This window comes from Oreochromis aureus, linkage group 7, assembly GCF_013358895.1.
Source record: "Oreochromis aureus strain Israel breed Guangdong linkage group 7, ZZ_aureus, whole genome shotgun sequence".
Taxonomy (NCBI): Eukaryota; Metazoa; Chordata; class Actinopteri; order Cichliformes; family Cichlidae; genus Oreochromis; species Oreochromis aureus.
This window is the reverse complement of record NC_052948.1, coordinates 43,691,099-43,711,924: the sequence shown is the minus strand read 5'-3', so window position 1 is coordinate 43,711,924 and position 20,826 is coordinate 43,691,099. Positions and strand designations below refer to the sequence as shown.

At 41.6% G+C, this 20,826-nt stretch overlaps 2 protein-coding genes across 3 annotated transcripts in view; one reads left to right on the top strand and one right to left on the bottom strand.

Moving 5' to 3' along the window:
- The first annotated feature begins 10,166 nt into the window (after nt 1-10,166).
- On the top strand, nt 10,167-17,576 carry gdnfa (glial cell derived neurotrophic factor a). 2 transcript variants are annotated; one of them, XR_005613884.1, is made up of 4 exons: nt 10,167-10,935; nt 11,784-12,017; nt 14,647-15,470; nt 15,584-17,576. XR_005613884.1 is itself a non-coding variant. In XM_039615460.1 (3 exons), exons 2-3 carry the CDS (start codon nt 11,810-11,812, stop codon nt 15,210-15,212), a joined length of 774 nt encoding a protein of 257 aa, XP_039471394.1. In that variant the 5' UTR covers nt 10,167-10,935; nt 11,784-11,809; the 3' UTR covers nt 15,213-17,576. The 2 variants fall into 2 exon arrangements, 1 of the variants encoding a protein (XP_039471394.1); XM_039615460.1 differs by having other exon boundaries at nt 14,647-17,576.
- Nucleotides 17,577-18,648: 1,072 nt separating this feature from the next.
- LOC116322487 (WD repeat-containing protein 70) overlaps nt 18,649-20,826 on the bottom strand; it is a 42,638-nt gene continuing 40,460 nt past the window's right edge. The window contains exon 18 of the mRNA XM_031742572.2: nt 18,649-20,212. Within this exon, the coding sequence (XP_031598432.1) occupies nt 20,128-20,212 (85 nt within the window). The 3' untranslated portion in view covers nt 18,649-20,127. The remainder of the gene's footprint in view (nt 20,213-20,826) is intronic.

Here is a 20,826-nt window from a genome sequence, read left to right as displayed (position 1 = left end):
GGCTTTGTTACTGTGCATATGTTTTTATATGTTAAAATATTTTTTCTGCCTTTTTCCCCTTTTAGTAAGTTGATTTGAAATACACTCACCGGCTACTTCGCTCCATTAGTTAAATCTTGCCATTACCATATTGGGATGATCATGCGTAATTATAAAAATAGGAATGAGAATATGAAGGTCAGGTTTATTTGGTAATCACTAAAGTGTTTAACTTCAAGGCCAAGAATGGGGTGGATCATACGAGGCAGTGAGTCATCTAAGGATGAGAGAAAACTTCAAACTCTTTTCATTACTTGGTTGGTCATAAAACAGAGTGTTGGCTCATTTTGGCTTCAAGTTACCGTTGCCTTCGTATCATATCTAAGCAATCTAACCATTTTCCTTCAACCTCTGGCATCAACAAGGCATTTTCACTCAGAGAAATCCTTCCATGCATCTTAACTGTGGTAAGCAGTATACATAAAGCACACATGTTAAAAATGAATAGCAATCAATAAAACTACATGCATAATAATATTGTATAGATCTCCTTTGTCCTCACTGACAGCTGTGGCCTGCTGAGGCGTAGATATGGGTCTATGTGATGGTCTCTGAGATGTGGTGTGGGACCTTTGTGGCTAGCTTGTTCGGGCACATCCTGCAGGTTCTTGATTGGTTTGGGATCTGGGGAGTTTGGAATGGGCTCTCCGATATGTTCCCTGAGGTGTTACTTAGTAGTTTTTGCTGTGTGGTGTGGTGCATTATCCTGCTGGGGAAGTGCGGTAACATCAGGAAAAAATTTGTTTGAAAGCGCCAAAGTAGCAGCCACAGAATGAATTCCAGGATGCAAGGTTTTGCAGTTATTCACGTCATCTGACTCCTAACCATCAGCCCTGATTTTAATGTTATGGCTGCTGATGGTGGACAAGATTTCTCTCTTGTGCTTTAGTTTCGAGCAGTTTTCAAGCTGACGGTGCTGCGTGATTTACATCAAAGTGATCATGTGGTTGTGCTGCTGTGATCAACTGTCTCGTCTGCCTAGAGAGACATAATATCCTTGAGGTTTTACTGACAGTGAGCATGATATGTGTGTCTGTGCCTCACTGTATGCCTGTGTGTCGGTGTGTGTTCACTGCGAATGTGCGCAGTTACACAGGCCCGTATGTATGAGTGTGAATGTGTGACACAGAGTATTTATGTAAGCGGCTGACATATAAATACATCAAGGGGAACACACAGCTGTCTAGTGCCATGTTTCCTGGGGTTTAGTACCTTGAAATGGACTGTGGGAATGTTTCTGTTGGGTCTCTTAGTCCTCAGTTTCTTTTAGCAAACTTGATTGTTAGTTCAAGTGTCTACCAGACCGCTACTTCTACAGTAAATGCACCGCAGTAAGGGAACTACAGACGTAGCAACTCCCACTGCACAGCCACCGGATGGCTGCGGTGAAAGGGACCTGTTCTGATCTCAACACATACCAGGCTGGATTAGAACAGGGAACCAGAGCAGATACAGGATCTGACTCTCTCTGGTATCATTCTCTAACCCTGCCGCCACTTCCCAAAGACATCTTCAACACTTCCTTCTCCAATTAGTGTGACCTTGTTTCACTGGGATGCGTCTGTGGGTCTCGTGTAAGTCAAGAACAAGCTGCATGCAGCACACTTTTAGCACAGCGGCCAAAGGAGCGGACACGGAGGCCTGAGGTTATAAACAAAATAGCTCAGTTCGAATCTGTAAACTGATACGGACACATTAAACAAATGGACAACAAGCAATGTAATAGTGTCCCTTCCCCGGGGAGCTTTATGTTTGCTCAGTGGTTGTGATCAACACTTAGCCTGCCCTGTTTATTTAGTAATGTAGTCGGAGGAGGCTCCGGCGGACGCTCTTTGAATACTAAAAACCGTAAAGCCAGCAAAGAGTCTGACACCGTGCCACCTTGGGGAGGACTGCTAGTATTCCACAAGTCCCCTCTTCGAAGAGGGGCGCCACCGACAGCTGCCGAAAGTCAGGGGTCAAAGTCATGCCAGGTAAATATCAGCAGTCAGGATTACAGCAAGAGAGGAGGATGATCGAGGGCAGAAATGAAAGAGCTGAGAAACTCTATCAGCCTAACTGAGACATCCTTGCTGCCCCATATGTTTGCACATATGGCAGATCGTACAATACATAATACACACAGTCCTTTCTCCTTTCTGCATTTGTAGCACAGACAGCTGAATGCAGATGCTCCTGGCGAGTTTCATTGGTTTGGGTCCTAGCCAAGAAGTGCATCTATGCACCCCATCTGTCCAGCCTTGACTCGCAGAAAACAATAGAGTAGGTGGTTAAAGATTTGCAGGATGCAGTGTTGTAAATGCTTACACATCAACAACTTTCACTGCTCTCTGCTGCACTCTAAGGACCTAGACTTAATTGTTTATGTCATGGCTCAATGAACTCCCTCTTACTGGATTCTTGTGTGGCCGTGGCCAGACTATTTAGCTGAATATTTAGCTATAAAAATTAAAAAAAAGTCTAACAGGACATGCAGGTTTTTAAATGGCTCCTCATTTAGTAACTGTGTCTGAGAGATTTAACCTTCCTTACTTCCTCCCTTCTATTTATAACCGTGTCATAGGCCTGCTTGCACTTTGATAGTACCAAGTGATCTCATTTACACACACTCACTCACGCACACACACACACACTCATGCTAGCACATATTTTTGCATGCATACAATCTATCTGTGAACGATGCCAACAAATACTCGTACAATGTTTGAGCAATGAGCGAAACAGATGGAAATACTGCGCCGAGTGCCACAATGGCTGGGCATTTGGCGGGGGGCCATATCGGAATTGTAGCATGTCCTAATGGATAAGCTGAAAGCCATGCGAATCCCTCCATATCTGCCCTGACTACCTGCTCCCTGTCTCTCCGTCTCTGTGCCAAGGGTGACCGGGCCTCTGTGCCCGCTGACAGATAAGCTTACTCTGGCAGATAACTGGCACTTCTGCACACTGCATTCAGAATACAGATCAACACAAGAGCCCGAAGTACAACGATATCCAGTCTGAGCTAATGTGCAAAGGGCGGCGACAGTAAAAGGGAACATAAGACATTTGTATTGTTACAGTAATGAATTACAGAAAGTTCTGTTACAAATCAGATTTTTCTGCACAAACACAGAATTCAAACGCAAGCTAAAGTTGGTCATTTTGGTCACCTACTCCGCAGCCACGGAGATTATCTCTTTCTTAAACAAGATGTTTGTTTCATGGTATATTTCCCTGCTTGCTGTGCATCAATAAAAAAAAAGAAGCTGTGATTCAGTCTCTGGGGTAGCTGCCAAATGCTGATGTTCATCCTGGCAAAGTGTTCTCATGAACCAAATAATAAATTTCATCTGTCAAACATGCACTAAAAACATAAATTTGTCTAAAACAGAGTGAGTCAGGCGCTATTTTAACATTATTTGTTTTAACTTCATGCTTGTAATGATCAGTGTTAAACACCCTTCTTCTCATTTTTTTATTATTCACATTAATTTAAGGGAGATCTTTATCATTAGAGTTTATCAACAGTTTGACATAATATTTCAAACTACGGGACACCCATGAAGAGTTTTCTAGGCTACTATGCAGTTTGGACACTTAATCCTTCTTTTAATCTGCAGAAGTGAAAAGAAGTGACTCGTGAATGCTGTTCTTCTAGGCAGAGATGCAAAAAAAGGCACTCAAAGAAAAATATTAAGATGTGCTAAAGAGCAGATTTTTGCACAGAGGAAGAGCTGCCCCGGTGTTTAATGGGCATTAAGTAATGGAGGTGTCCACTGAGTACTTGTCACAGGTCTGTAGAGAAGACCTGTATCTTCTGTCTTCTTGCTGAGTTGTGCTTAATGATCCTCCACCTTTGTTTCTGTTCGAGCTAAAACCAGATAATGCTGTTCTGTGAAGTACAGAAGCTCGTTTCTGCCACCGGGAAAAGTAGGTAAATAAAATAAAATAAAAAATGACTATCCCTAAGTCAAAAATATGGGTTAGGTATCTCAAAAATTCAACTGACACAGAGGTTTGTGTTTTGACTTCACTCTATCTGGCACATGAAATATTTTTTCCCTTACTGACAGTAAAGGGAATGTGAAATCTTAAATATTTTGTAAGAATAGTAAGTAAGTAAGAATCACATTATGTGCTAAAAAGTACAAGATTTCATCTAGAAAAGTAATAGAGTTCAATTTGAGGAGCGAAAAGACAAAAAGGATCGCCTAAACTGCGATTATATTTTTCCACCACCTAACCATTTACAGTGCTGTGAAAAAGTATTTGCTGCCTTCCTGATTCCTTAGATTTTTAAATATTTGTAACCTGAGTAAATGCAAATGTACCACCAGCCATCATCAGCCTCTACTAATCGGAAGGCTGGTGATGTGATCCCTGGCTGCTCCGGTCTGCATGCTGAAGTATTCATGGTCAATATACTGAACCCCGACTTGATCCGTTCATCGGTGTGTTAGATATAAAGCACTTAGGCATAGAAAAAAGTGCCTGTGTGAATGAGGCTTGTAGTATAGAGTGCTTTGAGTGCTTAAGCAAAGTAGAAAAGAGCAGTCCATTTACCACTTGTTGTTGAATCACGAACTCTGACCTTAACTAAGAGTGACAAATATGCAAATGACTAAGAAATCAGGGAGGGAGCAAACCGTTTTTCACAACACTGTACGAACAGTATACCTGTCATGGATTGTGAGGTTAAAAGACTTAAATGCAGACTCAGGGCTCAAAGTGAAAAAAGGAGAGCTTTATTTCAAAGACGATAGCTCCAGTCCAAAAACGGCAACAAGCAAAGGGGAATCCAAATATTGGTTTTCCAAAAAACAGCAGACAGGGAAGAGGACTGCAGACCAGCAGACAATCTGACAGAGGCTACAATGAAGACAGAACTTTTTATACAAGTGAGGGCAATCAGGGAATCACGCACAAGAGGGTAACAAGACACTAGTGTAGACAATAAGAACAATCAGACAGGGTAGGAAGTAAAACTAAACACCAGAGACACATAAATATCAAAGTAAAGCATTACAGGAATAATTACTGAATTCTAAAACTATAAACAGTAACTAGAACTAAAAGACATCCAGTACTAACGTCTCTGGAAACTGACAAACAGAGCACCTGAAAATAAGAAACCCAAACAAAACACCAAAAGAAACAAAGGAAACTTGAGGAGAAACTCAGGAATCTGCTGCATGCACAAAACTCCAAGATCATGACCAGAACCATTCATTATAGTGCATCTTGTGTGGCTGTTACATTCCTCTGAAAAAGAGTTGAGCATTCAATGATTTTGATCTGTTTTTGCTCCAACCCCCCAAAAAGAGTTCCTGCTGCTTTTTCTAGAAAATACCAGAGCACTGATATTGTCATATTTTATTCCCAGAACTCTTATTTTGAAGTTATGAACCAGGATTAATCTATTTATGCTCTCTTGGTACTAAATAGTCTAATATAGGTAAGTAAAAGATCCCGTTTATTTCTCAAACTAAGCTTTACATTGACAAAGGTCAAATACTGACCTCATCGTGAATATTTTAGGGTGGATCAAACAAAGCACTAACCTTGTGCCTAAAGTAAATCCTTAAATAAGACTGTTATCTGTTATCTGTTTAACTGTTTTGTCCCAGTGCACTGTGTGTTTTAATTATTTAGAAGTTTAGTTGGAAACAGAGCCACAGGTATCCCATTTTGGCTGCATGAGGCACGCAACAATGGCTCATGAAGTCAAAAGGCAGAAAACATGAACAGTGCGATGAACAGGTTGCGAGTTGTTTGACATTTCCTTTTTTTTTTTCAATAATTTCAGCCATTTAAATCTAATAAGTCATCAGTGGATACAGATGACGAGAAGACAGGATACCGAAAGATGGAAAGAAAAGCCGATTAGCCACATGTGACATTTGTTTCATATTATTATTATTATTATTTTACAGTTTGTCGCTAAACTGAAGCAGACGGCGTGATGTGGTTTTGTTTATGCGAGCTTTGTTAGATGCTCTTGTAAACTCTGTGGGGAGTCGTGGGTATTTTCCATCTGAGGTCCCGTCGAGTGCGGCGCGGAGACGTGACATCAAACATTAATGCGCTCATTCTGTCGGTGTCACAAATAATGAAAGAGGCTTTTCTGTGTGAGTGACGATGCTCTTCCTCACACCCCATGTGGTGGTGATTCGTTGAGCTTACTCACGTTTCGTCTCCTAACAAATTAATATTTATTATAGTCACTGAGGCATTCAGCTCGGGGGATTTTTGACACCCAACAGACAGCGCAGCACTCTCACATAAAGGAGCTCTCTAAGATGGGTCTATTTTCAGTGACCATTATCTTCACAGCTCTGTCTGTGTGAGGCAGAGGAGGGTCACAGAGGATTCCTTTGGTGACACAAGTGCCAATATCAATAAACAATACAGTCTCTGTCTGTCATATCTCTGAGTAGGCCGTGTCCTACACTAGCCTGCAATGTCACACGCAGTGACGTATAAAAGTATCTCCTAAGAGATCTGCTGCATACACCAAGTGTGTGGCAGGAAGCACAGCATACGTCACAGTGCCGGACACATCAGGGCGCTCATGTTGAAGAGTATCTTTGCATTAATACAGTCGTGGTAAAGAGAAAGTGTGGCCTCTGTCAGTCTTAGGATCTTACACATCAGGAAATCTTAAATTTAGGTAAACTGAACCCGACTTGAACAACAACACATGACATTTTACAGTTGTCATTATTTCACAAAAAGTACTCAAAAATGCAGAAAGTGTGTCAAAAACACCCCAATCAGGGTCACTAATTGTTTTCTGCATGACTTTATCAGTCACTCACATCACTGTGGAGCAATTTTGGCCTATTCTACTTCACAGGATTGCTTCAGATCATTGAGGTTTGCAGGTATTTGTTTATGCAAAGCTCTCTGCCACAAAGGTCCTGCAGCATTTCAGTCAGCTTGAGGTCTGAACTTTATCTGGGCCATTGCGTCACCTTGACTCTTTTCTATTTTAGACTATTATAGTATTGTTGCTGTGCTTTGGATCATTGTCCTGTTTTATGACCCAGTTTCAGCCATATACCAAGGAGTTCATGGCTATTTTGATGACTGCAAGGGTCCCAGGTCCTGTGGCTGTAAAACAAGCTCACATCATCACCCGTCCACTATTGTGCTTGACAGTTAATACGAGGTGTTTGTGCTGATATGCTGTGTTTGGTTTTTGCCAAATGTGACACTGTGCATTAGGTCCAAACATCTCCACTGTGGGCTCGTCAGTCTTGTTCCAGAAGATGCAATTTTACAAAATTCCAAAACTTTTGTTTTCATAGAGGTGCTCACACTTGGTGATAATCAGTTAATCAAATGCATTTGATTAGCAGCACGTGGATGACACTTACCCTCCTCATTATTATGGAAGTAGTAAGGGTCTACTTAATTTTTCACACAGTGCTTGTGCATTTTGGCTTGATTGCTGTTAAATAAATAATGACATGGTGCTACATGGCATGTGTCGTACTTCATCCTGATATAGAAACATTAGAAATGAGAATGTACTTAATTTAACGATGACCGTAAGCTGGTGGTTTTAATGTCCTAAGTGACCATTGTTAATATTGTTGAAATATATTTTCTAGCTGACATCATGTTGATAAATCATTTGGTGTATAGTATAAAATCTCCATCTATCTTTCCCATTACATGTGATGACATCTGCACCATTGCTTGTTCTGTTTGACCAGTAGTCAAACAGATGGGTATTATATCTTATTATATCTTATTATATTATATTTTTGCTTGTGGACAGTAGACTTTGTCTTCCTGACCTAGCTCTCTCTCTCTAACCCTTGTAGGCATACGTAACTGACCAAAACTAATGATTGAATATGGACTTAATAATTGCTCATAAAAATTATACACAGAGGTTGAATAATCTGCGCTGTCAGTTTCAACAAAAAAAAAATGCAGTTGAATAATTTTTCCATGCAATGCGAACTCCACAAAGAAAGACTCTCAGCTGCCTGTGACCTTCCTGCTGTGAGGGGCAACTGCTAACCACTGCACCATGACGCCGGCCAAGCAGCCACCCACTGTGTGGAGTTTGCATGTTCTCCCTGTGCTTGAATGGGGTCTCTCCGGGTACTTCGGCTTGCTCCCACAATCCAAAAACATGCACGTTAGGATAACTGGTGACTCTGTGTGTATCGCCTCTAATGTGCTAGCCCTGCGATAGACTGGCAACCTGTCGAGGCTGTACACCAACTATCTGTGACAGCTGGGATAGGCTCCAGCATCCCCCACTCCAACCCTTAATTGGATGAGTGGATGGATGGACGGATGGATGGACGGATGGATGGACGGATGGACGGATGGATGGACGGATGGATGGCGGACTCAATTTTTAAGGTACAAGTGGACCCTGTACATGCATAATAGTGCTGTTTGTAGTAGTTGTAGGCAGTGTAGTAGCAATTTGTAAGGGTGTGGTAGATAAATAAAAAAAGATCAAAACATGTAATTAATCTAATAATAATAGTATGTTATTCAGTAATTGCTTTTCTAACAAATATGAGATAATATGTAGTGTAATTGTTTTTTTCCCCCAACTTCCTTCCCTAAACTGAACGTGCATGTCTAGCAAGTGGCTCCGCTTTTAGATGACTCAGTCTTTTATTGTAATCTGCTCAAAGCGAGTTCACATTACATCCGTACATTTGAGCCTGTTTACATAAGCACCGACTGTCTCTCATTCATTTTCTACACCTGCTTGTTCCTGTTTTGATCAGTGTGAACAATTAGGCAGGAAAACATCAGAGTGACATTTTTTTGACAGTCTGATTTTTCCATTGACCTTAAAAAAATGTTACTCAGTTTTGTTTCACAGATGAGCAGAGATGTGCGATTGTGTTACACTGTCAAATGTGAACATAAGCATCAGCCAGCATGGAAAGCTTAAATATGGAGTCTTAAAGTATGTTTGGAATTTCTTCATTTGTGGCCCATATGTTCCTTTACGCAGAACAAAGCCATTTTTGAAGAGATCATAACATTAAAACGTTAAAGAACCACACGTGAGAGAATTGGCCTTGTATAAAATAATTAAGAGCTCCAATATGACTTACTATAAAACTGTAAACAAAAATAACATGTGAATTGAGAAGATTGTATGATGACAAATGAACCGTTCACAGCTGTCATTTAGTACAATGAAACCATGTGAGAACATGACAGAGAGGAATCCATACAATGAAGACTTGGCTCAGTACCATACAGACACTTTAGAATTGGGCAGGGCGCACAGAAATGCTTGAAAGAAAGCATGTATCAACAAGAAGTTTCAGACCAGGAGCAAACAAATATGAGCCTTAATACCTCTGAGAAGCAGACAGGTCAGCGTGGATTTGAAGTGACAGCGCTAGATTTTCCACTCTTTGTTGAACAGCCATTAGCAGCATTTCACGTGTTAAATTAAAACCAGAGCGCTTCTTGGAAGTGTATTTAGCTGCATTTGGAGCGGGTCTCTCCTGGCGCACGAACACAAAATTACTTTAATTCTTGAAGGGCTGGGTTACTGGTGGAATTCAGTTTTGCATTAGATAAAAGGCAAGTGAAGCTTGTAAATCATGAGAGGAGATGGAAAGGCTTTCTCGGGTGCCATATCTTAAATAGTGCAGCGTCCTTTCTTTGTGGTCTGCGTGGTGTTGGCCTGAGTTCACCTGGATATAAAACCGCGTATTGAATGACAAAATGCTCCAATTTGTTAACCTGTGAATGTAATTTCTGTGTAACAAGTTTTGAAGTTCGAAAAATTGCGAATAGGTGCACGGGCTAAGTGTCTGCTGGTATTTACAATTTCGTTCTAGTAAATAACAAGTGAGATAGTAGCCTCACATTTGAGACGTGCTGTAGCCGTGAGACGGAACTTGACGCCGAGGCGCACAGAGTGAGGAGATCAGGTTAGAAACATGGATCGCAACAGAACATCTCCAAATCGCATTCCGCTTACTGAAATCTAACCCGAGGACATCAGGATGTGTGACATAATCCCCAAGACATCTGAAAACCGCGCTCCTCCAAACACGGCTCCAGGGGTGGTTTGGAGAGATATGTGGACCACTGTTTGCTCTTGCAGGGATCTATAAAAGAGGGGCGGACACCAACTGCCCCCAAACGTCAGAGCGCACTTAACTATAAATCTCTCCAAACTGCTCTCTGCGCCCGGCGCGTTGTTATGCGCAAACATCTGTCGTGCCTCAGTCCAATATGAAGACAATGCGTGTGGACACCCTTCGAGGTACATAGACACCAGCTGACCTGGAGAATATGGAGAATAAATACCGCCGGGCTTTTTGTTTACCTTGACGAGATTTGTGTAAAATGTTGGCGATTGTGACATTTTTACGCAGTTTCTGGATATGAGAGGTTCTTGACTGTTATATCAAAAGTCGGACTACACGATAAGGCACTCTGGCAAACATATTGCGCACTTTTTAGCGCCGTGCTCGTGTGCTGGAGACACTGATGTCTTCATTGGACTCCTTTCAGTCGGAGATGGTGGCTCTCTCTCGGATTTCCAACGTGGAAACGTAGCATCCAATTAATCAGCGGCAGCAACTGTACCCCCAAGGCGCAGTGGCACTTGGTCCGCTCTGTTCAGCACCTACCTTTGGACTCTGAAGTGTGAAAAGACGCGTGGATGGTCGGTGTGCTGAGTCCGAATATGAAAAACATAGCTGGTGCGTTACTGCAGCCTTTTTTCTCCCGCTTGGACACAAACTGAAATTGAACTCGCTTGAAGGAAATTTTCGTGCTGGGGTTGTTGAAATGATTCACGCAGCGGAATCAGCTGGGAACATTAAATGAGTGGCGTTTTCTGTTTGGATTTTTACCACTAAAAGCCGAGCTAGTTTCAGGTCTGCATGGGCCATATTTAAGGTAAGTAAGTCTTTTTTTTATTTTCTCATTTCAGAATGTCACACCAAATACTGCCTATAGTTTCGGATTGTCTGTGCGCATTTAGATAAAAAACAAACAGTGACTGTGAACGACGAGACTTTCACACGTATAAAGACAGTAGAACTTTTGTATTGTATGTCTGAGCCAGTATTTATCTATGCATAACTGTTTAGTTTTGCTGCAGACTCAACATGCCATTAGACAGAGTCACGTAAGCTTTGGGGTTCGCCATCTGGCCAACTCACACTACTATTTAGGCAATCGTTGCCAAAATGCTTCGGTGCGTGCTTTAAGCAGCGCATTTTTTTTCCTGTGAGGCGCACCCTCCCCGTCTCTCACAAGTAGTAAGAGCTTGGCTGATTTTAACGCAGCGTGAATAAATACAACCAATCTGCCATCAGTAGCTTTCTATTTAATCACGCATTTAAAACAATACTTTTACGCACAGATTTGCGCATTCTTGCATTGTTATTTTTAGCTTTCATTTGTAGTCTTTTGTGGATTTTTGCTCTTTTACGGTACAATATGCTCATTTATTTTGTTTCAAAAAATGTGAATCAAAATTTTCTGGCAGCTTTACTCTGATATTCACGTTCACAGCACATGCACAGACAAAAACTGAGGATCAAAGCTGCTTGACATGATGACACAGTTATTAATAAAGAATGAGTCAGGGTAGGTCTGGCCACAACAGTAGTGTTTCAGACACTTTGCTGACTTCATTACAAACTAGAGGAGGCTCACATTAACTCTGCCCATTTTTTATGCCCATCAGTTTGTTTTGATTTAAAATAAAATATTATCTTGTATTTTTTTTTTCTTTGCAGCTTTCTTCATAGGAACTGAGTCTAAGATGAAGTTATGGGATGTTTTGGCCATGTGTTTGTTGCTCCTGAGCTCTGTTGCTACAAGGCCTCTCTACCAAAAAACTCAGCCAGCCAAGAGGACTTATTTCCCCAGCAGCTACAGTGATTCTGTGCCCTTGCCTTCTTTGGAGGACGAAGCGCCATCGTTTGAGCGTGAAGACCACCAACTGCAGGAGATCTCAAAGGAGAATCAGTGTAAGTATGTTTTTGTAAGATGTGTAGTCTGTCTTGAATTTGTAATTAGGCTGTATGGGTGTCACATAAGAGATGTACTGTTTGTCCAAGGCAATGTCAATGTACTAATATGCAATTAACCATTATATAATCCAGGCATATTACCCTGTTGATTTGATGCATATGTAATTTTGGTCTTCCTTGACTAATTACACTTGGGAAACAGCACACACAGTGATAAGCGAGGCAATATGCTGAGCCCACAGTGGAGAGTACCATATTGATAAGGCTGTCAGACAGGCAAGTTATCAGACGGAAGATCTTAATTTGTGTTTTATTGGCACTTTGGGTTGCATCATACGGATGTCAAAACAATCCAGCAGGAAGAATAAGAGTGTGAACAGCTCCAATCCCAAACATGGGGTCATTCTCAACATTACCCCCTTCTCCCTTTGTTTATATTCACCTCTGCCTCTCTGCGGTTTAGAGACCCGCAACCTTTACCCATCTGCCAAAGCTCAGAAATTATGGCGTGGTTTAGAGAACCACCACGTACCAGGTCACGAGGATTTTCGACAGACAACACCGGAAAGTTTGAAGCACCGACTGAGAGTTCTGTGTTTATGCTCATTTTAACAGCGACAGTGGGCAGGAATTTATTTTGTTTGGATCAACGTGACACTGTAACATCTTCACGCAGACGTGAAACACGGCCAAGAACTAGATAAGGAATGGAACATTCGGACAAGTGTTTGTCCTGCCACCTCATATTTTGTTTGGGCCGGGGTTACATCACTGATCTGCTGTGTAACCCAAGTACATTAACTATGCTCAGATACTGTAAGCAACCATGGAGATCCAAAGAGGGAATGGGTCTTTTTGGTTTGTAAAGATAAAAAGCTTGTTTCTTTTTCATTTAAGTTCTCGAAGCTGCAGACACCAGGAAATCAGCGGTTAGATCTGATCTTATTGTTGTGTTCAGTGAGTTTTAAAAAGCAAACTTCTTAACTGTTAACTCTGTAAAACTCCGGCAAGGTTGGCACAGCGAATCCCCCCATTTGTTGTTGCTAGTCTAGTCGATTAGCAGGTGTAAACTGTAGCCACCCTGCCTGTCATCTGAGATGGTGGGGTTTGTCTAAATCAAAGGGTAGGTGTGTCTAAGCAGATTGGCCCTAGCTCACCTGATATATTAGATTTGTGGCTCAACAGGCTCTGAAGCTCAGGCAGATCAGATGGCCTGCGCTCTGCCAGACAAATAGGTAAAAGAGGAGCGATAGGAGATACTGCAGTTTAAAGGCTGTTACACACCACACTACCTGCCAGACATCACACGCCGCCGGCCTGACCTCTTGGTGACACACCCACGCAGACTTGAGCTCTTCATTTGAGAGCAATATGTCTTCATTATCTTTATGCACACTTCACTGTTTCTGGAGCTGCAGGCGCTCAACTAGGAGAGACGTTACTCTGTAATAGAATCAACATGTAACACTGGAGCATCCAAGCCTTTCAGTCAGTCCTCATCACTCCTCGCAGCAGATGGCAGAGAGCTGTGCTGGTGCATGTTTTCAGTTTTGAGCAGACTGCAATCTGCCTCATCTGAATGAGTCAAAGCATATGATTTCCTCTTATTCGGCTTTTGAAGTCTAGGCGTTCTAAAATTACATCCGTCCGAGATTTAAATGCATCTCTCTAGGTGGTGTAATTGGCCTGTGCCTACTGTATCAATACAGTCGGTTCCTGTGTGAAAGCCTGCTGGATTAACTTAAGCTGTAGAGTTAACCTTTAACGACTCAGGGTTGCATGGCAGCGGGGTAACCGCATTATTTATCCGAGGTCAAGTCTGCTCTTGCATGCCTATATTTTTTTCCTCCCATCTCTGACTGAAAAAAAACCTGAAATGAAATTGACAACAACCTCTGACCTTCAGCCTCCAACTCATCACACAGCAGCCATCATGGAAGAGGTTAAAACAGGGCACCTGTAAACCTACGTCTGAACTGCTCTGGACTGGACTGCTCTGCATTCCTCCACTCAAGACTTCTTCTTGAGGGTCTGAGCAGCACATTTGCCTGTATTTCTGTGCATTGTCTGAAAAAAACAGCCTACATTCGGATAGTTTGTTGAACTGATTTTGTTTTATTTTTTCACATCTGAAAATTCGAATATTGTGCTTCCTGCACATAGTTAGATGACATTAGAGATACTATTTTCATATGACTATTACTATTTAGGGCTAATGCCTGTACAGTTTCTTGGCAAGCACCTTTTTGGAGGTGCCAGCAGGCGAAGTTTGGATTGGACTGTCTCATTCTAAAATGATGAGATTGTAAGTAAGATAATGTCTTACTTACAGTAAATGTGCGCATGTGTGTGTGTGTGTGTGTGTGTGTGTCCTTTTGTTAGTTGTGCAATGTTTTAAATGTCATGTACTATCACTGTGGTTGATGTGTTCCTATTCCCACAACGATCTATCAAATTTTATCTTATCTGCTCATGCAGTCTTTCAAAACAGTAAATTATTAATTACAATATAGTTGATGATCGTAGAGCTGACATGTCAGAAAACTGTTTAGTGTCAGCGGGAGCCTGGATATGAGCATTTTAAAAGCAGCTTTATAAGCAGATCTCTCCCTTCTGTACCTTCCAGATGACATTGGAGGTCCCTATCCAGATCAGTTTGATGACGTAATGGATTTTATCGAGGCTACCATTGGCAGACTCCGGAGATCTTCGGAAACCAGCGGCGGATCCAGGGGAAAGAAGGAGCAGAGAAAGAGAGGAGCGGCAAACACAAGAGGCGCGAGAGAGGAGGGGAGAGGACACAGCGACAGGAGGCGGAATAGGGGCCGAGGGGGGAGTAGAAATGGCAAAAGAGGACGAGGTGAGAAAGGGAAGGAGAAGGAGAGTATATCTGTGCAGACGCGGGGGTGCTTGCTAAAGGAAGTCCACCTCAATGTGACGGATTTGGGGCTGGGCTACCAGACTAAAGAGGAGCTGATCTTCCGGTACTGTAGCGGCCCCTGTATTGAGGCAGAGACCAACTACGACAAGATCCTGAACAACCTCACGCACAACAAAAAGCTGGACAAGGATACACCCTCTCGCACCTGCTGCCGGCCAATCGCGTTTGACGACGACCTGTCTTTTTTGGACGACAATGTGGTGTATCACACGCTGAAGAAGCATTCTGCCCGGAAGTGTGGGTGTGTTTAAAGAAGTCACATGGGCGGCATGTAGGAGACTAAGGATATCCTTTACAAGCTCGTGCTGGAGAGGGACATGTGTACTCAAGGTCAAATTGGGAGTGTTTGTCTCATTTTTGTTGTTGTTGTTTTTGTCAGTAGTCGTCAAAGGAGGAGCAGGTAGGTGTACTGAGACCGCCTGAAAGACACTGGAACAGCCGCTTGAAAGGAAACTGTGCGTTTATCCGATACTCGACTGTTCAGACACGTGCAAAACAAAATGTATCAGGTGTGCACCAGTTTGCAGAAGATTAAATACTGTTACACTTTCAGATTTGCCAACTGTGCTGTCTAAAAAGGGTGAGAGTAGAAGAAACATCAGTTCTTTTGTTTTTTCCACAGCTGGCTCTTTAGACTGTAGATGAATCCAGAGATTTGACGAGCTTCAGTTGCAATCGAAACACTTCCAGCCTGGATGTTGGCATTTACATTCAGAGCCAAGGAACCCATCGGAGTTAAGCAAAGACTTTTTTTCTTCTTTTTTTTGTGCAACACATCTACATAAAACCCAACCTATATATATATATAAATATATATATATATATGCATACATATAGTATATACGTGTGTCAGAGGTATATTTATTAAGATGGAATTAACTTATTGTTATTTATTTCAATCCATTTTATGAAAAAATGTCTTTTTTTATTTATTTAAAGCTTTGTTTGTCCTGGATAATGCCAAAGTAGAGCATTTTCTCAAGTAAAACCATGCAAGCTGACTCAGACCTGTTAAAACACTCCCACGATCCCAGTAATGCTTATTTATGTCACTTAGATTCCAGGCTTTCACAAGCAGATCCAAATGATCATCATTAGCCGTTAAGGAAAGATAGAGAAGCAGAGGAGGGGACCAATAGATTTCTTTTTTTCCTTTTTTTTAAATAGAGCTGATCTACTGTTGCATTTTGAGTAGTTCACCTCGTTATCGCTAATGTGACCACACTAAGACAGGGAGAAAACGTCACCCGGGTACAGCCTCCCATTCAAAGCATCCTTTAAGAACACTCTATGTTTACGCGGAAGCAAATAATTCTTTGCTGCTGTTTGTTTATAAAGTGTGTGTGTGTGTGTTTTTTGTTTTTTTTTTAAATCAACAATCCAGGACAGACTCGGCGTCACTCCAGCCATAAGCCATAACGACTTTTAATTTCAATCTGCAGCCGACACGAGAGTGGTGTGGTCTCGCGAGGATCTGCAGGTGCCTTTGACGATCCATCCTTTGAGTCACACAGTACAGAAGCTGCTATTTCTGCCTGTCAGCGCGCGTTACCTGAAACCTCGCCCTGGCCTCGCACCAAATCTGAGCAAAAGGCTTTGCAGCGATAACCGTCCCAGTAGGCTTTAAAGTTCACGGGGCTGGCCGTGTTTCTGTCTGAGCTGTGACAGACAGGTCTTTTTTTCTTTTTTTTTTGTCCTCAAAGGGGATTTGAAAGTGATCCTCTAACATGAGTCTTAACCAAATATCCCCACCGGCAAAGGCAGTTTAAGGAAGATCTAGCTGCTGTAGTGGATGTCATCACACAACTGATATGAATATCTCAAAGGACTCAACAAAGGAGTATGTTTTGGAATTACTGAGCAAATGATTGGTCGGCTCAGTGGGCTTTTTAGGTGTAATAACCCATCCAGCCACTTGTCCCCAAAGTTTAGGAAGAAATATACATTAAGGAAAGGAGACTCTTTAAAAAGCGCGTTTGTGTGCCCTGTTAAGGGGGTAGCTTTAAGTGGAACAAAGAGAGCCCTCGAGTAGGTCTTGATGTTAACACGGATTAGGGACCAAGGTATCTGTGCCCACCCATCAGCAAGCAGGCCAGCTTTACTGTGTAATCCCCCCACACAGAACAAATCCAATGCATCAAGCTGAATTTAGGCCAAATACTACACAGAGAGGGAAAAAAGTCTAGCTTTTATCACAGCATACCTCATCAGTTGGATCATCTTCCCCTTTAACAACTGATTCGTGCATAAGCCTTCCCAGATGGGAATGTGGAGGCTTCCCAGAAGCCTCCAGAGCGCCTCGCTACTCTTCCACACCATACATTAAAGAGTGTGAACTGCGGCCACTCGTCTCATCGGTGATTAGTACCCTGGTTTTGATGCAAAAGTGTAAAGATGCGAAGGAATCCTCAGTGTTAATTTTAGAAGAAAAGGACTACATTTGTCATCACTCCGCTATCACCTCTGTGGAAAAGAAAAAAAACAAAACAAAAAAACTGTCATGTCGTCTCACTTGTTGTGTGTTACAGAACCAAAGCTCTGGGCAAACTTTATTTTTGTACAATATTCATTTTATAACTTTTTACAGAATTAAACTTGTTTCTATTAAATGAAAACGTCTCCTGGTATTGTGCCATGTACGACAATGATCCACCGGTGCCAGATGGTTCTAATTTGCAGGGTAATGTTTACACAGGCATCAAGCAAAATTGAGGGTGAAAAATTTGGGTTAAATGGGGGGAAATGCGAGGATGGTTTGAGAGATGGCCTCCGCAGTGTGGCATCCCCCTTCTGTTCTGAATTCTTGAACGGGAGCCCGGGGGTCGTACTGTAAACAAAAGCCAGCAGTAAAGCGCCACCGACTGTATATCAAGTTGCTCGAGTCTGTTTCCACTGTGCAGAGAAGATATGTAAATGCCGACGAGAAGGTGGCAGAGGTACAGATAGTGAGTCATGACACAGACGCAAGGTGTGCACACAATGTACAGCTGATGGCACCTTCTAATCCCTTTGCTTGGCCTGGTTAACGTGAACCTAAATGGACAACTGGTTAGTTGCTGTTTAACAAACCTGAAGGTCACCTCTTTACCTTTAAGTGCAGAAAAGAGGTCGTCTTCAGTCTCATTGCTTAAAGATGCTCCAATGAAAACAAGGTCTGTGAAATATTTGAATTGATCAGGAATATAAATAGAGATTCATCCCCCCAGACATTCACTAATGGTACTGTAATTAAAAAAAATGTTTGAATTTGAGAGCGAGCTTAGTCTTTTATAGGCCTATAAAAGGTTTTACCTTTAGGCTCACACAGAGCTTCTCCTTTTCACGTGCCAGGCGCTTTTTCACACAGTGACGGAGTGATCAACCGTCCCACTTGAATCAAACTGCCATCACTCCCCACCTCCCGCTGCTGGCTGAGGACTGTGCTATTGAAGAGCTTGACGTCAGCCTCTCCCCACGAAGCCAGTATCCTCTCTAGATGCTTTTAAATACATCACTCACTGTTTCAGTCCATCCATATTTCTTCTTCTGGTATGTCTTTGTCTTCAGTTTAATTTCATGACCATAGGATGCTTGCCAGGACACACAGAGACATTTTATTTGTCTTCTTATAATTTTAGTTAGGACACATTGCTCTACATTTATAGCCCTTTCTAAGCCACTCGGTAAAAAGATGAACCAAAAGCCAGATATGGATAAAAAAGGTGTAGTATTAGTTGACAAGAAATTACAACGCTACTGAGGAAAAAAATGTACATTTTTGACATTCACTCATTCATTTTATTGTCCAATTCAGGGTCTTAGGGGTTGGGGCTGGAGTCTATCCCAGCTGACATAGGTTGCACCGTGGACAGGTCGCGAGCCTATTGCAGGGCTCCTGTTTGTCATTATGCAGGCTAATCTTGTTACAAACTAGATGCATTGGAAAGCCAGTGCGTTGTAGGCAGGCAATGCATTCCAGAGAGATGCACAGTACACAGAACACAAACATGGCTTTCATTAACTCTGTATGTTGTGGTTTTTCTCTGTCAGTTGAAGGATTTTAGACACTACCCAGGTCAATCAAAGGATTGCTAAAGAAAAGAAAAAGGTATGAATGCACAGGGAAACAGGACCTCCATGAAACACAATGAAATTAAGGAATCCAACTGTAGAAGTTCATCGTTCACCTTGAGAACAGCTGTTTGAGAAACACTCTCAGCTCAGCGCTGGAAATGAAATGTGAACGTGGGATGCATACCGAGTAAACTTCCATATACTGCGTTTAACATGTGGTTGGATACTGCTGAAATTTACCCTTTCAACATAACGATGGTTTACATGATAAAAATTGTTGTACTTGCAATTTTGTTTTGTAAGAAGCCAGTGAAAACAGGTTTGGGATTTTTTTTTGTTTTTAAAGCATAAGACTGTGTGCTGTGTATTTTACACCCACAGCCGCACAGAAAAGGTATCTGGCAAAGATCTCCCTTTAATCAGCTCTTAAAACCATTTCACTTTGGATAAAATATACAATGTGACATTTGGATGCAAGTCTTGTATTAAGGTGATAGGTGGGATTGAGGGTGTAAAAAAAAAAAAAAAAAAATTAAAATAAACAGATGATTGGATAAAGTTTTGTATATCGCAACCCACCAAGAAAGTACATCTTTAGAAACGTTAAAGCCTTTAAAACATCTCAAAGTAAATTTGGATGGATTTTTTTTGTACTTCTTAGTAATTTACTTTGTACAAAGTGGCAAACTGTTCTTCGTAATGACAAACAGCTCTAGACCGCAAAATCTGGAGCCGATTTACGAGGCATTAGCAAACGCTGGAGATGTGGGGTGAGAGGACAATGGGAGCGATGAAAATAAAGTACATACAATCTAAACAGACGTAAAAAGCCAAGTTTTTCCACTGTTTATGAATTGCAGTAAGAGGAACATAAGCCTAAAGAAAATGATATTTATGATAAAATCCTTTCTGATTTATGGGTTTCCCCTTGACACAGAAGAGTGCACATAAATACACATAAAGGCTTCACAGCGTTGTCAGGGGGGCAGATACTGTACAATTTAGGAACATAATTGATGCTCCTTTGCTGAGTTCTCAACAATAATTCTGTCTTGCGACTAATTGCCCACCCTGTCAGCTGTCTTGTATAAAATGAACTGACACTGAAGTCTCTCAGATTTTGCGTTTCTTCCATTCTGGCTCTTGGTCGGGCTCCTCATCCTCTGATTCCTCTGCAAACATGGGCTCTGGCTGGGTCCTAAAAGGATTAACAAAGAGAAATGATTTAACTGCTTCTTTAAATGTCTTCAGAGCAAAACAATGAAACGTACGAACAAAGAAAATCAGCAGAGCAAATGAGAAGTAATGGAGAAAGTTACATTTTTAGTGCACTGGAGTAAAGTTTTATTCTATATAGAATAAACGAGGCTTACTGAAATTTACGCTGTAGACTGAAACTTTCCCGATGAAAAGTTTCACAACACTAAAACATTAAACTAACCTGAAATGTTTTGAATGACTTCTAAAGCAGAGTCTATTTAGCAACCGTCACTCCTGTGATCTGTTGGCCAGAGTCTCTGCAAGTTTATGATTATGATAAATGACTAACTGATCGTGTCAGCGCACGTGATTTTAAAAAAAACAAAAAAAACTCCTGTGACGACTTTGGCTCGTTGAGTACCTTGAACGTCAGCCTTTGTGACTTTTTAGTAAAATTTATTCTGTGTTCTAAGAAATAAAGGTAAAGCCGTGCAAAAAAATGTCCAAAAAACTGAAACATTTATGCACAAAGTGTACAACTATCTTCACAGACCGCCATAAAAAAAAGACACTGGCATGTTGTTGTGCACCACTGAGCAACAAGACAAGTTT